At 35.4% G+C, this 19,307-nt stretch overlaps 1 protein-coding gene across 2 annotated transcripts in view; it reads right to left on the minus strand.

The window, feature by feature from the left end:
* LOC129769935 (sorting nexin-8-like) overlaps positions 1 to 19,307 on the minus strand; it is a 48,221-nt gene continuing 28,914 nt past the window's right edge. Inside the window, exons 2-7 of one of the 2 annotated variants that reach the window (XM_055772473.1) lie at positions 13,030 to 13,127; positions 12,487 to 12,578; positions 1,460 to 2,002; positions 1,275 to 1,386; positions 540 to 728; positions 1 to 472 (exon numbers count right to left, since the gene is read on the minus strand). In XM_055772473.1, the coding sequence (XP_055628448.1) occupies positions 410 to 472; positions 540 to 728; positions 1,275 to 1,386; positions 1,460 to 2,002; positions 12,487 to 12,578; positions 13,030 to 13,127 (1,097 nt within the window). In that variant the 3' untranslated portion in view covers positions 1 to 409. Of the gene's footprint in view, positions 729 to 1,274; positions 1,387 to 1,459; positions 2,003 to 12,486; positions 12,579 to 13,029; positions 13,128 to 19,307 lie in introns of both variants that reach the window. The other variant, XM_055772472.1, reaches the window with a different exon arrangement.

The raw sequence follows: 19,307 nt of genomic DNA on the forward strand, positions 1-19,307 counted from the left end.
TGGATATAAAAAATATGATATTTTATTATAATATAGTTGGAAATGTGCTTTGTTGTGTATTTCGAATGTGAATAAGTAATGTTAATCAAAACGATCACCTTGATTGCTGCATTGCCAGACCAATTGTGTATAAAACTTGCGCAGTCGAATGGAATAATAGAAGATGTAAAACAATAATAATTTGAAAATGGACTTATGCTAGATTTGATCGAGATAATTTGCAGTTCTGCGCAGAGTTTGTGCTATCGATTATATTTCTCCTGACCAAAAAACGCTGCTGATAATTATCACTATTAAACTCCTAGTTTTAGGCACCCCTAACTTACTCTTTCCTGTCGACCAATTGCATTACCCTAACCTAACCTAAACTAGTCGTTCGAGATAAAAAAAAAAAAACAATTAAAAAAAATCAGACGTTGGCATTATTTTTGGAAGATTCATTAGCTACTAACTGATGCCAAATCTTCGACATCTGCAGCGAAAGAGAAATTTATGAAGCATTTCCAACGATTGCTACGAATATATTCTATGTCGGTTACCTTACTATGGTACTGGGACTCCTCGCGGGCGTACGACAGCAGAATCGAAGGCAGCGACAGAAGGTACTTCTCGGCGAGGATTGTCTCACTGCGAACGCACTGCAGCCCGAAGGCACACTTCCGACCGAGCGTATTCGCCTCTCCGCACTGAACCGTCTCGCGCTGTGCCAACGTGGACATGTTGTCAGCCTGCAAGGTGAGACACGTAAGCGTTTTGATCCGCGCAAGGTATTCGTCAAATTGATTGAAAGGGTGTTAATTTGATTTACACAATGCATCTTACCTCCATCCAGGGAGATTAGTTCTTTAAATTAAGATGAATGACATATAGCTGAGGTATGTAAGGTAGGTGCACCCGTGGCCGAGTGGTTAGCGTCTCACATTATCATGCCGGGTGTTCGGGTTCGATTCCCGTTCTGACCGGGGGATTTTTTCGTCAAAGAAATTTCCTTCGACTTGCACTGTGATCACGCGTATTCTAGAGCTTGCCCCTCGGAATACATTTAAGGCGTGTTATTTGGCTTAGAAAATCTCAACTAAGTATTAATAAATGACGCTAGTTAATGCATACGTTGAGACGGCAAAAGTTCCACAGGGAACGTTAACGCCATTCAAGAAGAAGAAGGTTAGAACATAATAGCTATTTGGCGAAATTTGAAACATGGTCCAAATATGAAAACTCTAACCAGAACACCCCATTTGTTGCAACGTTAGTAATTATACAACATAACATACCGCGGTTCCTCTGATGACACTTTTCATCTTCATTCTGCTGATGTTGATAGACTTCGAGAGAGCTCTCTGATACTCGGCAAAGACTCCTTTTTCCACTCGATCGCAAAGTTCGCTGATTGAAGAAAAAAAACAAAATAAATTATTCCGAATGACGAACGTGTCAGAACGGCAATACTGGAACCTACTTATGCGCCGCAAGCACGTCCATTAGTACGTGGATCCGCTCGTTGACGGCATTGCGCTGCAGCTGGACGTACCGTTCGGACTGCTCCGCCACCGTTTGGACGCTGTGTGACATTCCGTCGAACGTCTTCTCCCCGTACACTTGGCGCACATCCAGATTCTGCAGTATCAGATCCACCTCGGCCATGTCACGTGCCTGCTGTTCGATACGGTACGCCTGCTCGTCGAAGATTTTGCGCAATCGCTGCAGTGAGTGGAGTATTTTCCGCAGCCTATCCCGGCTGGCAGCGAGCTTCTCCTGATCCTCCAGTGGGAGATCGACATCATCCCGTAGGCGACTAAACTCGTCCACCTGCTTTTCGTACATGACACGCATCCGGTACTGATAGTCCTGGGTTTTGTCACTCAGGAATGTGATCAGGATCGGGGATGTACCCAACACGGGGTGCATCGAGATGATCGTGAGCCATGTCTGGAGTCCCCGACGACGCTCTTCGAGCTGGGTGTCCAGCATCAGTTGTTTCGGTGGGAGATCGGGGATCATCCTATGGGAAGGAAAACAAGCAAATGGATTTTTGTCACATTGATGATCATCATTCGACTGCGATACAAAATTTGGTACATGGAATGGAAGTTTCGGGCCTCACAGTGCGTCATTCATCCCATCGTATTCGAGGTCTGTTCAAAAAGTATCGCGACTTTTGAATTTCCGCGGGTATTCGATTTTCGATTTTTGAATGAAATGTATGAAATTATTTATGTTTTCATTCAAAATATCAAACAATTTTTTAAAACGAAATTTCTTTGAAAAAAAAAAATATTTTGCAAATTAGAACTCATTTTTCTTATGCCATGTACTCCAGAAACTACAAAAGAATGAAAGTTGATGTCTTGATATTTTAATAAGATCTAAAACTTTGTCAAATAAGCTGTATCGCTGAGTTTCTTTTAAACAAAATTAAGAATTTATTGTAATTTTTCCATAGAAAACATGAAAGAGTTGTTGTTAGAAATACTTTTTTCCTGTAAAAGTGCCCCATCTTTCGATGTATGACTTGTGACTTGTTGGAAATTGTGATTTTTTTAGAATTTAAAAAAAACATTTTTGATAAACATGAATTTCAATTTTTAAATAATTCGGTTTAAAAAATGTTTGGCATTTTTTTATGAAAATTTAAACAATTTCCTACATTTTATCCTTTGACTAGAATTTTTTAGGTACTCAATAACTATTGAGTCATATTTTTTTATAAAAAATAAAGAAAAAAATTACTCTTTTTAAAAAGTAAAGTAATTCTTTTTCGAAGATTCCAAGAATCAACGATAGGGGTGAGAATGGGTCATGGGGGTGAGATTGGGTCAAAAACGGAAAAAAATTATAGCAGGTTGTGTCCAAGATACGACCGCATTGTTGACGTAGAACTGCGCTGTTATTTTATATAAGTCGCTTGTTAATAACTTCGGATATTATTTTATAATGCTGTGAAATTTTAGAAATAACTGTTTACTGGAATAGTTTTATCGCCCTGAATTTTTTTATTGTAGTGCAGTTGACGATAATTGATTGATGATTTATTCTTGCCCTCGCAGAACAATACACTAGCTGATTGTATGTCGCAATTTGTTTCATGTCAATCCATTGAAAATTTACCTCGAACGCTATTCCGGTGACCTTTTTCGCAATTGACATAGACTCAGATACAGTCGATTCCCGCACTTTTTTTGCGTAAGAGCTACGAAACACGCATGTGCACACATGAATGTCATATTTCGATGGCTTGAAGCGACTAAATATACACACACTTATCTCCGTTCTGTCTCCTTTCTGTTAATATTGCCGGTCTAGATTAGCTTAGCTGTCATCCTTGGTGGAGAGAGTTTTGCTATCGCCAAGCGAAACTAAACCGCAGACCAAATTCCAGAACATTTATTTTGTAATGTAATGTAATGGCGTCAGATTGATGCAATGATTGCAATGCCAGAGACATCAGCGAATGGATAACTTGGTCGAGTGCACAGCTCAACCCGAAACGAAGGCATGTGATGACACAAAACAAGGAAGAACAAGCGATGTTCATTGCTTTGAAAACAGAACGAGACTGAAAGTTTGCCTCAGCGAGATCCACTGTTTACATTCTAGGCAAATATTCCCCTTCGTTCTTCTTCCTTTCCTTTGTTCACGGAGACTTTAAATCTTACGATTTCTCCTTCGTTGCTCGTCGATAAGTTGCTCGTTATTGATAGCTCTGTTCGGGAAAGCACACAAATCAGTAGAACAAATGTATGGGAAAATGTAAACGTTTATAGTTTTCATGAATTTTAACCATTTACACACCAGAGGATTGTGATGTATAGAATATCAAACAAATCTTAGGGAATTTACCATTCGTTTGGTATGTAAATCGTCAAAATCCGTTTGCGGCAAAAATAGTTATTAACGTTAACTTTATTTCATAAAAACGTGACCTGTTTTCTGATTTGGCACCCTTAATGAAAAACGTAGTTCTACGTCAAAAAATTATGACTAATTAAACAATGATACAGTTGATTATTATATTTCAGTAGTGAAAATATTTCCCCTATTCAACGGTTCACAACTCTCGAAAATATTCGCAATATTTGTTAATCTCACCCAATCTCACCCCCATGACCCATTCACACCCCCATCGACGGTATACAAAGTTGCTTAAATGACCAATGTCTTTATACCCGCAATGCTCCACAGCTATCTGAGAGGTGCTGAGGTGCTGTCAACTCCTAAGACGACATGAAATGACATGAAATCCGTCAGCTGCTTTTTTGTACGTATTCCGGCTTTTTTTCCTAATCCAAAGAATGAGTAAAAAATCTGTATGAAATTTTGTGTGAAAATAATGCCCATACATTTTATGAAATCATCTTCCAAATTTATTTTATTCGTTTTTTATTCGAAAACCATTGAAACTACCGACGGAGCCGTTTTAACTATTATTGGAAATGTAAATACTAACACTAGAGAAAACCTGGTGCTTACGTCAAGCTATGCGAACGAATGTTCATTGAAGGGATTGATTGTTCGCATAGAATGGCGTAAGAATTTTTCAAATAGAACAAACATATTTTAATTCACAAAATCTCGTAGGCTCTCTTTTTAACGAAAATATTCGTTAACTGAACAGATTACTTCATTGGAAATTCTGTATAACACAGTATAACACAAACATATTAAAAGGGCCTATTTACTATTAAAAAGACAATAAATTATAATTTTGGTTTAAATATCTCGAGAATGGTTGCATTTAGAAGAAGAATGATAATAAGCTTTTTTGTTTTAAATTACATCACAATTCAAAATTTGTGCCTAAAAACGATTGTTAACATACAAAAATTCGAATTTTCGAAAATTCATAAAAATTCAATGTTCCACAAAGTTCGTCTTACCATCTTGGACTTATTTTTTAATTTTTCTACTTGAATTTAAAAAAAATGTATTTAAGATATTGCAAATTGAAGTTTTTTTTTGTAAATGAAAAAGAGTACTTATTTTTTCTCAGTGTTTATTTTTTTCACGTTTAAACATCAATACTCTATAACTCTGTCTAAGACACTATTTCGGTACAACTCATAGTTTTTCAGCCATTCTACGCCAAACTGATATAGTGGTTCTCAGATTTCCGTCAAAAGAGGTAATTTTGTTCTTTACCGCAAAATATTTGACCCGTATTTTTAATTTTTTCGTTACGGTGACCATTTCAATTTTTGGGTGGTTCAAAAAATCTTTTTTTCCACTTTTTTCCAAAAATGATCTTTTTTAAAAATTTATAACTTTTGATCCACTGAACCGATTTAGATCTAGGTAGTGCGGAGTGAATCAAAACGGCTGTCAAAAAAGATCCAATTGAAATGTCAAAAGAGATCCAACGATCAGGAGTGTTATTTTTCTTATGATAATCAACACTATAAAAGAGGTATTGTTGTCAAGGGCAAAAATAATTAAAATTATAAAATGAACGAATTACATTTTTCCGTCAATTGTTTAATTAATTATTGCATCTCTGGAAGAGCATCTCAGCCTTCCACTGAGCAACGCATTTTTAATATCCCCTTTCTTTGACATAACGTTTTTCCGAACGAATTAAAAACAAACGAAGTCAGAGTCACGTAAATGTTTACACCTGCGATTTGAAAATATTCGATAAAAAGTGGAAGGAAGAGATGCCAGATGATTTAAAAAAAAATCTGTAAAAACATGTGAATGTCTGTAAAAGTGTGCAAATCTATAGAAATGTCTTTTAACGTTAATTTTCACATATTCATTAATACTTTGTACAGCGCGATGCACGTAAGATTGTATTTTGTATATATATATATATATACAGTCATTCCATGCCAAACCAATATAGTGGTTCTCAGATCCTCGTCAAAAGTGGTATTTTGTTCTTTATCGCAAAACATTAGACTCGTTTTTTTTAAAGTTTTTCATTAGGGTGCCCATTTCCATTTTAGGGTGATCCAAAAAATCAATTTCTTCCAACTTTTTCCCAAAATGACTTTTTTCAAAAATTTATAACTTTCGAACCACTTAACCGATTTAGATGATCGACATATCAAATTGAAGCCAATGAGCTAATATTGAAAAATATTGAACTTGCAGAGAATATGGATCATATTTTCGTAATTATTGATTGTAGTCGTTTTTTTATGTTTTCATGGGTTTGGACTAGGGGGCGCTATATTTTTAAATATTTTTGCTTGAAAGCTGAGAATTTTTTACATAAAATATCTCGATATCAGAGATGTAATTTTTTTCGCTTTTGAAATATGATTTTTCAAAACTAATCGATGATTCGAAAAACAATTTTTCCTCATTTTTCCCACTACAAAAAGTCATAACTTTTGAACTATTGGACCGATTCATATCATCGACATATCAAATTGAAGCTTACGAGTTATTTTTCTTTGAAAAAATATTACTTTTGCGAAAAAAAAAGAATTTTTGTTTTTGTAATTATTGATTGGGGTAGTTTTTCATAGTTTTCTCGGTTAAAGATAGGAGCGCTATATTGTTTTATATTTTTTATGGAAAGCTGAGGATTATTCACCTAACATATCTCTATATCAGAGATGCTATAATTATCGTTTTTAAATCATAATTTTGTAAATTTAACATGTTTTAAGTCTTCGATCAATATTCCTATGTGACTAAATTAGGCATATGCGACTAGAATCCAATCTTCCTGCAAGTGTGATATTTTTTCAAGGAAGGCTTGTTTTAGCTTATTGGCTTCAATTTAATATATCGATCATCTAAATCGGTTCAGTAATTCAAATGTTATGATTTTTTGCAGAAAATTATAGTTGGACAGAGGGGCAAAATGATTTTCAAATCACAAATCAGATGCACGAAAAAATTGCATCTCTGATATCGAGATATGTTATGTAAAAAATCCCAGCTTTCAAGAAAAAATATAAAAAAATATAGCGCCCTCTAGTCCAAAGTCATAAAAAAATAAAAACGACTACAATCAATAATTACTAAAATATAATAATTTTTAAATATTTTTTAATAAAAGGCTTGGTCATTAGTTTCAATTTTATATGTCGATTATCTAAATCGGTTCGGTAATCGGTTCAGTGATTCAAAAGTTATTAATTTTCAATTGTCATTTTTGGGAAAAAGTGGTACAAAAATGATTTTTCGGACTACCCTAAAATGGAAATGGGAACCCTACTGAAAAAATAAAAAATACGGGTCTAATGTTTTGCGATAAAAAACAAAATTACCACTTTTGACGAAAATCTGAGAACCACTATATGGGTTTTGCACGGAATGGCTGTATATATACCCGGCAAACGTTGTTCTATGATAAAAAATATTTCTAGTGAGTATGTTAATTGTAAAATAAAAAATAACTTATGTGTTGTAAGTGCGTTTAAATGTTTCAACGATCTATACATACATACATACACATACACACACGTTGTTAATTTTTATAATCATTATAATCAGTATTTCTTCGTTGATATGTTGGACATCCACCAAGGCTTGCGGTCTTGTCGTTATTGAAATTAATAAGAAAATGCAGTGTATATTTTCCATTCGCCATGAAAGGCTATACAAGCTTTAGATCACCACACGGCCATGAACCATGTCTGTGGTAACAATATCGAACAGTAACCCATATTTCGTCATAAGCAGACCCGAAAGCAAATGTAAGTTGTTGAAAATAGAATAAAAATTGTTATTCGATGTCGTTAAATACTTAGAAAACATAGTCCTGACCCTAACTTAACTATTTTTCTATAAATCTCCTTGAATTTCAGCAAAACAATCTTATCCAGAACAGAAAATAATTATCAGAGACAATTTTCGTTCAAGATTTTTCCCTACCTGCAGAGGAAGCAATTTTTCATTAATTGGGAATAATCGTATCCTCTCTTTCGTCTGCAATGATGTCAGGGCAAAAGTAGTTATGTGTATGAGTTCCAAACTACATACACACCAGATTGGCCAACCAGAAAGTCTGCCGGGCCGCAGGTTGAGTATCGCTGGCCTAACGTCATGTGTATTGATATAAACTAAATATAATAACTTTTCTGTATTTAGTTGAAATGTAAATACATAGAAGTTATAAGATAGGTTTAAGAATTGAGTGTGATGAGTGTGAGTGAGAATGTGAGTGTGAACATTGTCAACATATCCTTATATCCCATTATCTCGAGTCTACCGCGAGTAATCGGTTTTCTACCTTATTAACAATAGAATTAAGGAAAATTGTTCATAGATATATAGATATAGTTAATATGTTTAGTTAAGAATTCAGCTCCATTAAACTTATGTGACTGAGCCTGTAAAAATAAACGAATTAATGAAAAAAAAAGTTTTCTGTATTAAAACTATGGAAAATGTCATATGGTGAGTCGAATGTCTTTGATGTGATGAATAGAGCCTCTTATTTTTCAAAAACCTGTGAAATATTGTTGTATCCAAAAAGTCTACAACAAAAATAAAGTGTTTTACAGATATGTCTGTAAATTTACAAACATATTTGTAATTCTGGCATCTCTGGTGGTCTGAGAATTTATTGCAAGAAATCGCTTGAAGGCATGAATTTGCTTGAAAATGAAGTGAATTGAGTCCGCACCACCTAGATTTAGATGATCGGCATATCAAATTAAAGCCAATAGCTAGCCTTTTATTGAAATACTGAACTTGCAAAAAAAATTGTAGTGTTGATTGTAGTCGTTTTTTGTTGTTTTCATGGTTGGACTAGAAGGTGCTATATTTTTTTTATATTTTTTCTTGAAAGTTTAGAATTTTTTACATAACATAACTCAATATCAGAGATGTTATTTAATATAAGTTAACCGATGGTTAAAAAACAATTTTCCCCGACTAGTATCCAACATTATGTTAGATGATCAACATATCGGTTCAGTGGTTCAAAAGTTATAAGTTTTCGAAAAAAAAGTTATTTTTGGGAAAAAGTGGTAAAAAATGATTTTTCGGGCCACCCTAAAATTGAAATGGTCACCCTAACGAAAAAAATAAAAAATACGGGTCTAATATTTTGCGTTAAAAAACAAAACTACTATTTTCATTGAAATCTAAGAACCACTATATCGGTTTGGCATGGAATGACTGTTTTGAGATATGAATAATCAAAGATTTCTCTTACGAAAATTGATACGCCCTTTTCAAATGTTACTCTTGGGTAAAAAAAAATCCCAATTGCTGTGGAAAACTCATATCTCCTCCAACACAAACGGTATACAAACTTTCAGTCGTATCAAAAATGTTTCCAAAATCTGCATTTTTAGGACGATTTCATTTGGAATTACACTATTATCTATATAAATAAAAATGTAAGACAAAATCTGTTGGTAAGCGGAAAACCCGAAGAAGAGATGGTCCGATTTTAGCCTTCTTTATTTTGTTGTATTCGTCTCTTCCCGTAGATCAATATAGTGGAGAGAAAATCGGAAAATTTTCGGAAAACTCTGAAGGAAGGTCGGAAAATTCGGAAAATTGAATTCCCACAAAATTACATCATAATAAGCGTTGTTAGTCCATTCGATGTTTGCGCTATCGAAATTGATCTTTGTTCGTAAGTGGAAATGGATTTTCAGGCGAAATAACGCATTTCCATATCTTATAAATATAAATATAAATGGAAGGTCAAATGTGTTGGTAAGTGCAAAACCCGCGCTATGCGAACAAATGTTCATTGAAGCGATTAATTGTCCGCATGAATTGACGTAAGCATTTTTCAAATAGAACAAACTTATTTTAATTCAAAAAATCTCGCGCGACCGATTGTTGAGTGCAAAAAAAAACGATCTTCCTTCATAAAGTGTGATAGTGCGCTCGCACATATCTAAAACTTTGGTGATTATAGACCAAAGAGGACCGCTCTCGGAGTAGGTGGGTGAATTTAAGTTTCTCGCCGCTACACAGAGGATATGGACATCGTTGCGGGTAACCAATCATAAAGTTATGATTATGACATTGAAACCAAAGCTCAATAACTCTAATTGAAGCTGCTGAATTGGAGTAGACAAAAATCAAAGACAACCCAAAACACATGCATACAAAGCAGCTGTCAAATATTAACTGTACATTCGCAACAAGCAAGTCATTCCTAACCATTACCGGAGACTCTGATATCCACCGCTGGAAAAACGTAATGTTCAGATATGCAGATATGGCGAAAAAATATCGAAAGCTGAGTACAGGGACACTTCGATATAACGTACCCTCGTTATAACGTACCCTCGATATAACGTCACTCGATATAACGTACATTTTACCTTTACCGCTTTAATCAACAGTACGAAAGGATATAACATGAGAAAGGCTGGCTTCGTTTCCTGATTGAATTTATTCATTAACTTTACTAAAACAGCAACACAATAATGTATTATAGACTACGTTTGTGAGTTCTTTATTATGCTTCGATATAACGTACAATTAGATACAACGTACAATTTTGAAAGCGAAATGTACGTTATATCGAAGTTACTCTGTACCTATCTATGAACCTATGAACCCATGGACGAATGTGATTGAAAAATGTTTATGAGACGTTTTATAGTTCTTCGGAAAGATCTATAATCGTGAAGAAAATCGAAGAAGAATCGATAATATTCATTAACAGAGGGAGTGAGGAAGAGAGAGAAAGAGAGAAAAAGAAAAAGAAATAGAAAGCGATAAATAATAAAATAATAAAAAGTCGAGAGACAAGATAGAAGAAAAGAGATAAAGAAAGAAACAGAACGAGAAAAAGGAGCCAAAAATCGATAAGATCACTTGAATTAAGAGGGGTAACCTACTCTGGAAGGTCGAAAAATAATCGATTTTCGTGAACTTTTTTTCGGATGTTAGATACAAGATGGCTGTTGGAACATTTTGGTGATTAGTTAAGATATATTTGAAGATGTTTTTTAATTTTTTTCTGGGAACCAATATATTTTTTGATTTAGTTTACGAAATTCAAAGCGCAGTTTCACTAATTTAGTTTATGATTTCGAAGGTCAATATCAACAATCAACTCTTGCTTGAGCTCATAGAAATTCCAAGACGAATGATTTCTATAATATTGATAATTGAATTGAAAAAAGAAATGAAAAATTGAAGAGATTGCGGCCATCTTTATCTGCATGCAGTAGATAAGAAGTAAGTTGTACCGTCACACTCATCGGAATAAGATTCCACCATTATCAGGATACGATTAATCGGCATGTTTTTATCAGACTAAATGCACTGATACGAGTGAGTTGACCTTGATAATCAATCCAGGGGGGGGGCCTGATTAGGGTTTACCTTGAGCCCATAAATTGGCAATCATATTCCAACGGGAGATAACCTTAAAAAAATACCGGTTAGTTCGATTGAGTTTCTCGAAAACCTCATAAATTTTCAAAGTTCATTATTCCTTCATTCAAACCCCAAAAATAATTTTGTCGTCAAGAGGAATATAAGGTGAAGCGGTCAAACGTTAAAGGAAGGGTTTCCAAAACTATAACTCTTCTTCTGAATGTGTACAATGTACAATGAACATTGGACAAAGGCCCTTGATTTTTCATATTTTAGGGAATCCGAAGAGGTGCGAAGCCAACAACTGGTTGTAGTTAGATTATTTTCAATTATTGGAATAAGTCGTATTCATTGGCCAACATTTCAGTTATTAGACATCCGAAAAAAAGTTCACGAAAATCGATTATTTTTCGACCTTCCAGAGTAGGTTACCCCTCTTAATTCAAGTGATCTTATCGATTTTTGGCTCCTTTTTCTCGTTCTGTTTCTTTCTTTCTCTCTTTTCTTCTATCTTATCTTTTATCAGTTATTAGAAAGAATCTCGGATCCAATTCCAATATCATTCAATTTTCTTCAAGACGAAAAATTCCCATGGCTTTGAAAGCCTCAAAACAAGTTCAGTAATCAATACAATTTTGGGGAATTCACTGAAACATTTGCAAAGAAATACGCAGTTTTTTTTGCTCTCCTTCAACAGTCTTATATCCGTTGTCAAACAATTGTCGACGTCTCGCAAACAAGCGACTGATTGTTTGCCACTTGTCGTCAACATTTGAAGTATGTGTATACAATTGGCTCGAATTGCCATCATTATCAGGTAAATTACCCTGAGCACTAGGCGACTGGTGCATGCTTCCAAGTTCAGAGTAGATGTACTCCACTGAATCAGTGGGTTCCCCTTCCTGGTACCAACGTATCAGTGTATCACAATGAGATAATGCACAAAGTGACTCGCTAAATGCATTGATAAAAACAGTCAGCGAAGGTGTAACACCTCCGTGCCTTTGATTTAATTGCATTGTGATACTGGTTCAGACCTTGGGTCTCGATGTGGTTTTGCACACACTTTTTTTAGAGTCCTGGTACCATACTTTGATTTGCAATGCAATTCTGCGTGGATAGAACAATCCCCTCTATCCCGAAGATCATGAACACTTTTCCATTTATTCGAATTAGTTCCTAATTTAAGTCCACACACTATACCAAACACTACAGACGGCTGTTTGTACTCACCGATATGGGTACTTTTCTATCAGGTAATTGAACAGTGCGATGAAGTCTCGGTAGCGTCTCCGCACGATTGTATCATAGGCTCTTGTTTTGACCTGTGAAGAAACATAGACAGGTTTTACCTCAATCATATTTTTTTTCTATTTCAAACAATGAATTGTACATTGATTTAACGGCCCTGGGTAAACAGTTCAATTAAGTTGAGTGGAAGAGCAGATACTTGTTTACTTGCGAACTGCTGGTGAAAGATATAATTCACTAGTTTAGGCAGTGCACCTTACACTGCCATTGTAAAAAAGGGTATCTGAAAATGTCAATGATATCAATCAGAATCACTGAATAAGTATCACTTTTCTGTGAGCTTACTGACTTTATAATCTGATCAGAGACGAACAATTTCTGCGGAATGTTGCAAAATTCATCGTTATTCCAATAAATCCTTTTCATTTCGATATAATTTATGTGTTTCCTTGCTAAGTATGAAGTAGCATTGAAATCTTGGATTCCAATACTGTTTATAGAACACCAAAAAAAAAAAGAACTCACCTCATACTCTGAGTGTTTTAGGAATATTCCTTTCCTTTCAGGAACGACTGTGACCACTATACAAGGCTCGCTGTTACTTCTCTCGCCCGAATCATCACCTGGAAGAGGAAAGATAAACAACGCGTTCAATTCGGCTATCCAAATATTCGCTTCCTAACGAACACACCATCACTCATGCTCCCTCAGGTTTCGGTGCGAAATTCCCCAATCCCCAAAACACGCAATGTTATCAAACAACTCTATCACCTCGCGCGTCTTCCGGCGCCCGCGAATGAACCCTACACTGGGACAGCGCGTCAATTCGTCTCAAAGGTAAACATAAATCGCCAAATAACATAGATGTTAATGTGTTAGCTAATCAACAAAACTGGTTCGGGGGCTATTAATCCACGCTAATGAAGGTACTCCACAGACTCCGGACAGCGAACTGATGAAGAAGGCAACAAACAACTGAGACCGAGATAAACAATATGTGTGTCAAATTGTTCCTACAAACAAAAACCAACACGGAACGAATGAGAAAACGCAATGTTTGAATCGTTTAGCGAAAATTTGATAAATGACTACCAGCTTCTATAGATAAAAATCGCAAATCGCAGACTTAAATAGGAGTCAACCAAATTGCTGAGTAATCGGAAGATGCGGTTCTGCCTTCAACTTATCACAGGTATTGGAGAATTCCGGCCTCAACCGACAACGAACGAAAAAACTGTGTTTGAATAACAATCATTAGTTAAAAATATAATGTGAGTCCGATTGACAACAATTATAGGGTTGTAAATGGGAAATGCGCCAGCAAACGCCGCTTCTTTAAAATGAGTACACAAATGATTTTTATATTTTGCAACCATTTAAATTATTCTAAATAGTTTGCTCGATACCTAAAATAGTTTCCTTGATAAACCGTATAAACAGTTTTCAGCGACAGATTTGGAGCATTCTAAATTTTCAACTTGTTTGAGATGTTTTCCGAATCATGAATTGTTGCCACGAGCTCACACGATCAATAAGAAGCTCTAAGCTACATCGGGGCAAGTTGAATCACGGGGTAAGTTGTAATGGAAGCCATAACTTTTACTAGGAATGATGGATTTTTTTTTATCCCATTTATTTATTTATCAGGCTCATTAGCATTTTATCTGTGACAGAGCCGGGTTTTTATCGTGTACATGTACATATGTTTATGTTTCTATAAATTGTAAATTACACAGTAGGAGTAGTAGCCATTTAGGCGTTAGGTTTTATGTTCCATTACATTATGGTAAATTGCAATGTAGTAGCCATTTAGGCATAAGGGTATTCTATCTGTTCTTCCATTGTTCAGCAGACCGGACAGCGGAGGCAGTTGGTGTTGATCATTGTTGAGTTATTTATAGAACAGCAGCCCGATGTTTCTTGCAATGCAGAGCGGTTTCATGGATGAATCGATCCTTGTTTCCTCCGTGGATCGATCTCCATAGCTGATGATGGTTGCGTGGACGTAGTTATTCTATAACAACACAAAGATGGTCAATTGAGGGCCCTGAGTTTGAACTCACAATCGATCGCTTAGTAAGCGAACGCGTAGCCAAGTAGCTACGAAGACACCTAGGAATGATGGATTGATGTGATATTTTTTTTTCAGTAAACAGTATTTTTCAACCAGACCAGAATATTGGGATGGCTTAACGCAATTTGCGCCTTTGTTTACTTTTCGTCGTTCGTGAAATCATTTTTGCGTGCTGACCGAAAACAGAGATTTCTAAAAAAATGTCTTCAGAATTGCACGTAATCAAATAATCATAATCAAATTTTGTACTATTTTCTACTACCTCTTCTTTACATAACATGTAACAAACGGTCAACAAAACAAAACAAACCCGTTTAGTTATTTGGATTTATGTCCAAACCAGATCCCACAAGGCATCCCCTCTTTCCTTCCTGAGTGCGTTACGCAATATTTGAATAATTGAATGATCCCATAAACCTCATTAGTGGCTCTAAAGGGTGTTCGGATCAAAAAGTGGTCAAACTAAATTGCTAAAAAACTAAAAACAATTTGTTTATTAAAAAAATCAAAGTATCTTTCTTTTTGAAGTTCAATATGTATAAAAGACGGAAAAAATACTCAGTTAAGATTCGAGTCGACCTAGTCCAAATTGGCGAGCCTTTCGTTTGACGCCTGCCATCAGATTTTGTACAGTTTGTTATCCACTTTCTTCGCCGCAGAACGCCAGTTTGCTTTGAACTGCTTCTCGCTGCTAACGGTTTTTTGGTTCTTATCCTTGGGCACAACCTGCATCTTGTTAGCGGCATACCACTCCATGGCTTTTTTTTCCATAATGGCAGGATGCCAAATCCGGCCAAAACAGCACAGACAAGTCATGTTTCTTCAGGAAAGGCAGCAAACGCTTTTGAAGACACTCTTTCACGTAAATTTCCTGGTTGACGGTTCCGGTTGCAACGAAAATGTTACTTTTCAAGCCACAGGTACAGATAGCTTGCCAAACGAGATATTTCTTGGCAAACTTTGATAGTTTAATATGCTTGAAAATGTCTGCCACCTTTCCCCTTCCTGTTGCTGTGTAATACTCTTGTTCAGGAAGCTGTCTGAAGTCTGCCTTGACGTAGGTTTCGTCGTCCATTATCACGCAATCAAACTTTGTCGACAATGTCGTATACAGCTTCCGAGATCTTGTTTTTGCCGTTTTGCTTATCGTTGCGATTTGGAGTCACTACCTTCTTATAAGTCGATAGTCCGGATCGTTTTTTAGCTTCATGCACGGTTGTAGACGATATTCCCAACTTATTTGCGACATCTCGAACGGAGAGGTTGGGATTGCGCTTGAAAGCGCTAGCCACTCTTCTGTTCGTCACTGCGGCTCCCAGCTTTCGATTTTCCCCAGATCCAGGCTTTCTAGTTGTCGACCAACGTTCCCCGAACACTTTTATTACTTTGGTGACGGTTGATTTGGCCACATTCAACGATTTTGCTATTTCTGCGTGCGTGTAGTTTGGATTTTCACGACGCATGTACAAAATTTTGATTCGTCACTCCTTTTGCTTTATCGCCATTTTGATAACTAAAGATCTAATGTCAAAATCCAAATAGAGGCATCATTCTACACACACACACACCTACAAAATGAGGGGTGATCAGGTTTTTTATATGAATGATTAGAAAAAATACGGCGAATTTAAGCTGACCACTTTTTGATCCGAACACCTTTACTCTAACATGAGAGCGTCTAAAAAGTAATCTTGATGTAATTGTTTCGTTTATGAATTCCTGTGAAATCGTCCTAAAAAAGCACATTTAAAAACATATATTTTGTTGATTCCAATGAAAGTTTGTTTCCATATATTTTACCATAATGATGTATTTTGAAAAGTTGTTTGAAAATTATAAGCAAATTCATAACATTTCATGAACATGGCGGTATAACACGACAAACGTATTAAAAGAGCCTATTTACTATAAAAAAAGGCAATACATTAGAAATATTTTTTTTTAAATATCTCGAGAATGGCTGCATTTAAAAGGAGATTGATAAGGAGCCTTTTTGTTTTAAATCACATCGAGATTAAAAATTTGTAACTAAAAAAAATTTATAAAAACTCGATGTTAAACAAAGTTCGTCAAAAATAGTTTTACCGTCTTGGTAGTAGTATATACCGTGTAAAAATTACCGTATAAACAGTTTTCAGCGACAGATTTGGAGCATTATAAATTTTCGACTTGTTTGAGATGTTTTCCGAATCAAACTGAATTCTCGCGGAACTTTTGAAAACGACCTATCTACATTGATCGATTCTTTCTGTTTCGATGATAACGGCTTTACAGATAGAGTTGACGCCAGTTTTGCCACATAGTTTGATAAACGAGGTTTACATCTACACTCTTGATCTTCGAACATATCAGGAAATACTTTTATCGCGGAATCATTAACGAAAGGAAACGTCGATGAAGAGAATCGATCAATGTAGATAGGTCCTTTTCAAAAGTTACGCGAGAATTCTCCTGAGTGAGCAAGATACATGGATACATGGCTACATGGTTCTGTTCAAACGCGATCATTTCTAGATCAACATGTCAAAAGGGCCTATCTTCTATGATCGATTCTCTTCATCTACATTCTCTTTTTTTAATAACTCAGCATTAACAGTATTTCCTGATGTGTTCGACGATAAATAGTGTGAAAGAGAACCTCTTTTATCACACTATATGGCAAAACTGGAGCAAAATCTGTCTGAAAGTCCGTGATTATTGAAAGAGAAAGTCGATGAAGAGCATCGATTAAAGAAGATAGACCCTTTTGACATGTTTATCTAGATTTGCTTGAGGATTTTCGATGAACTCACGCACAAAGGCGATCAGGTTTTACCCAAAAAGTGCTGACACACTTCAAATTTGTGAAAAATTATATTCATTTATACCTTGACTTAGATAAACTAAAAACGTTGTGGGCTCAAAAAATAGATAAAAACAGATAGAAATGTGATATTTTTCCGTTCGTGGACATATTTGAAAACGGTTTTTAATGAATTTTTAGTTTTAAAGAACTTTTCAAACAATTAGCTATCAAAGTATACCAAAAACAATCAGTGGGAGCGCTGTAATAATATGAACAGTACCTACAGATTCCAACTAGAGGATGCTTTAGCTGGGAATCAACAAAAGCTGCAGATTTGTGTCAACCAATGAATACGAAATATAATTCGTACTTGGATCGCAACTAAATCTCGTATCATGAGCTCCATCGTAAATGTCATCGAAAGTCGATATTGACAGCCTGCCACAAACAAATGAAAGAACGATTAATCGACTCTCGACTCATTGATAGTAACAACATTCCGTGAAGCTTGTTACACCAACCTGAACATGGCTGGCATTTCAAACATAACTGGAACTTCATCCATTTTCCCGATATGCTTGAGACTCTCTTTGCGGTCACAAACTCCACGAATTTTTTTATCCTAGCTTCTCATTCATCTCGCATACTTTTATCAACTGAGATTGATGATTCTGTTTCGCTTCATGAATTTTACTAACTATACAGATGTTTCTTTGAAATCGTTCATTTTCATTAACCTGGCTTGTTTTCTTGCTTCTCCCTATAATATTTAACCAGATACTCATACGTACGCACGATACGTCTTTCTTGTGTTTCTTTACTATGATATCTACCTTATAAAAGTTTTGCCAAAAAATTAGTGCATCAAAAACGTCTATTAAGGTGTCATATTGGTAACGTGTACCACGTTATAATTAGTTAAAACAGGGAATATCAAACTAACCTGTTTGCTGTAAGAACAAAATGCTTATCGCCTTATAAGCATATTATTCAGATGTTTTAATAAACAATTTACCAATTTAAAAATAGACCCTACGCTAAAGCTGGGGATAAACTTGACGCTGAACTTGAAAATATAACATTATTCAAGAAACTAGAACTTCACTTCATTCTGTTATACCGTTTTGTCTCAAATTCCGAACACTTCATGTTCAAATGAAAATTTACAAAACTGTTATAAATGATTTAATAATGGAAACCCTGTCATTCTTTGGAGTATAGGCTTCATTTTAACATCATATACTATAAATGGATGCAGGAATGATCATTTATGCAGAAATCTAGTTTGAGTCATTCAGTTCGGAATTTGAGACAAATGTAATTGAACATGAGGAGCTTAGAATGAAAGGGGTGTAAGTTATTTGATCGATTTCTCTACATCGACTCTCTCTTTGGATCATAACTTAGCTGCAAATACATTCCCAGCTGTATTTACCAATGTGGAAAATAGGTCAGGACCTCATCTATCGGATTCTATAGCAAACCTAAATTTGAACTTTTTTGCAGTTGAGTTATTAACTAAAGAAAAAGTTGATGAAGAGAAATCGATCAAGTCACTTACACCCCTTGCATTCTAAGGCCCTCACATATTTTTTTGTTTTTTTACCATGAATATGTATTTTTTAATCAGTTTTATTGTAGTCATGTGAAAAAAGTTTCTATTGTATCAAAAAATAAAATAATTTCGAGAAACAGTACCATTTTAAATAATGATACACTGTTTAACGACCACCAAAGCTTAAGTGTTTGGAATTGAAGACAAAACGGTACAAGCAGTTTCGATAGACAGATTGGATGGCTAAAAAGTGTTTGGAATGAATCATTCGCATATGTTGTAAACGAAGCAGATGCGATTCATCGATCCAATATAGGAAGAAATATGTAGTCTAATAGAAAAAAGCCCCTATTTCCAAGCTCGTTCGGGGTTTTTCGAAGTATGGAATT

Source organism: Toxorhynchites rutilus, chromosome 2 (genome assembly GCF_029784135.1).
Source record: "Toxorhynchites rutilus septentrionalis strain SRP chromosome 2, ASM2978413v1, whole genome shotgun sequence".
Lineage (NCBI taxonomy): Eukaryota > Metazoa > Arthropoda > Insecta > Diptera > Culicidae > Toxorhynchites > Toxorhynchites rutilus.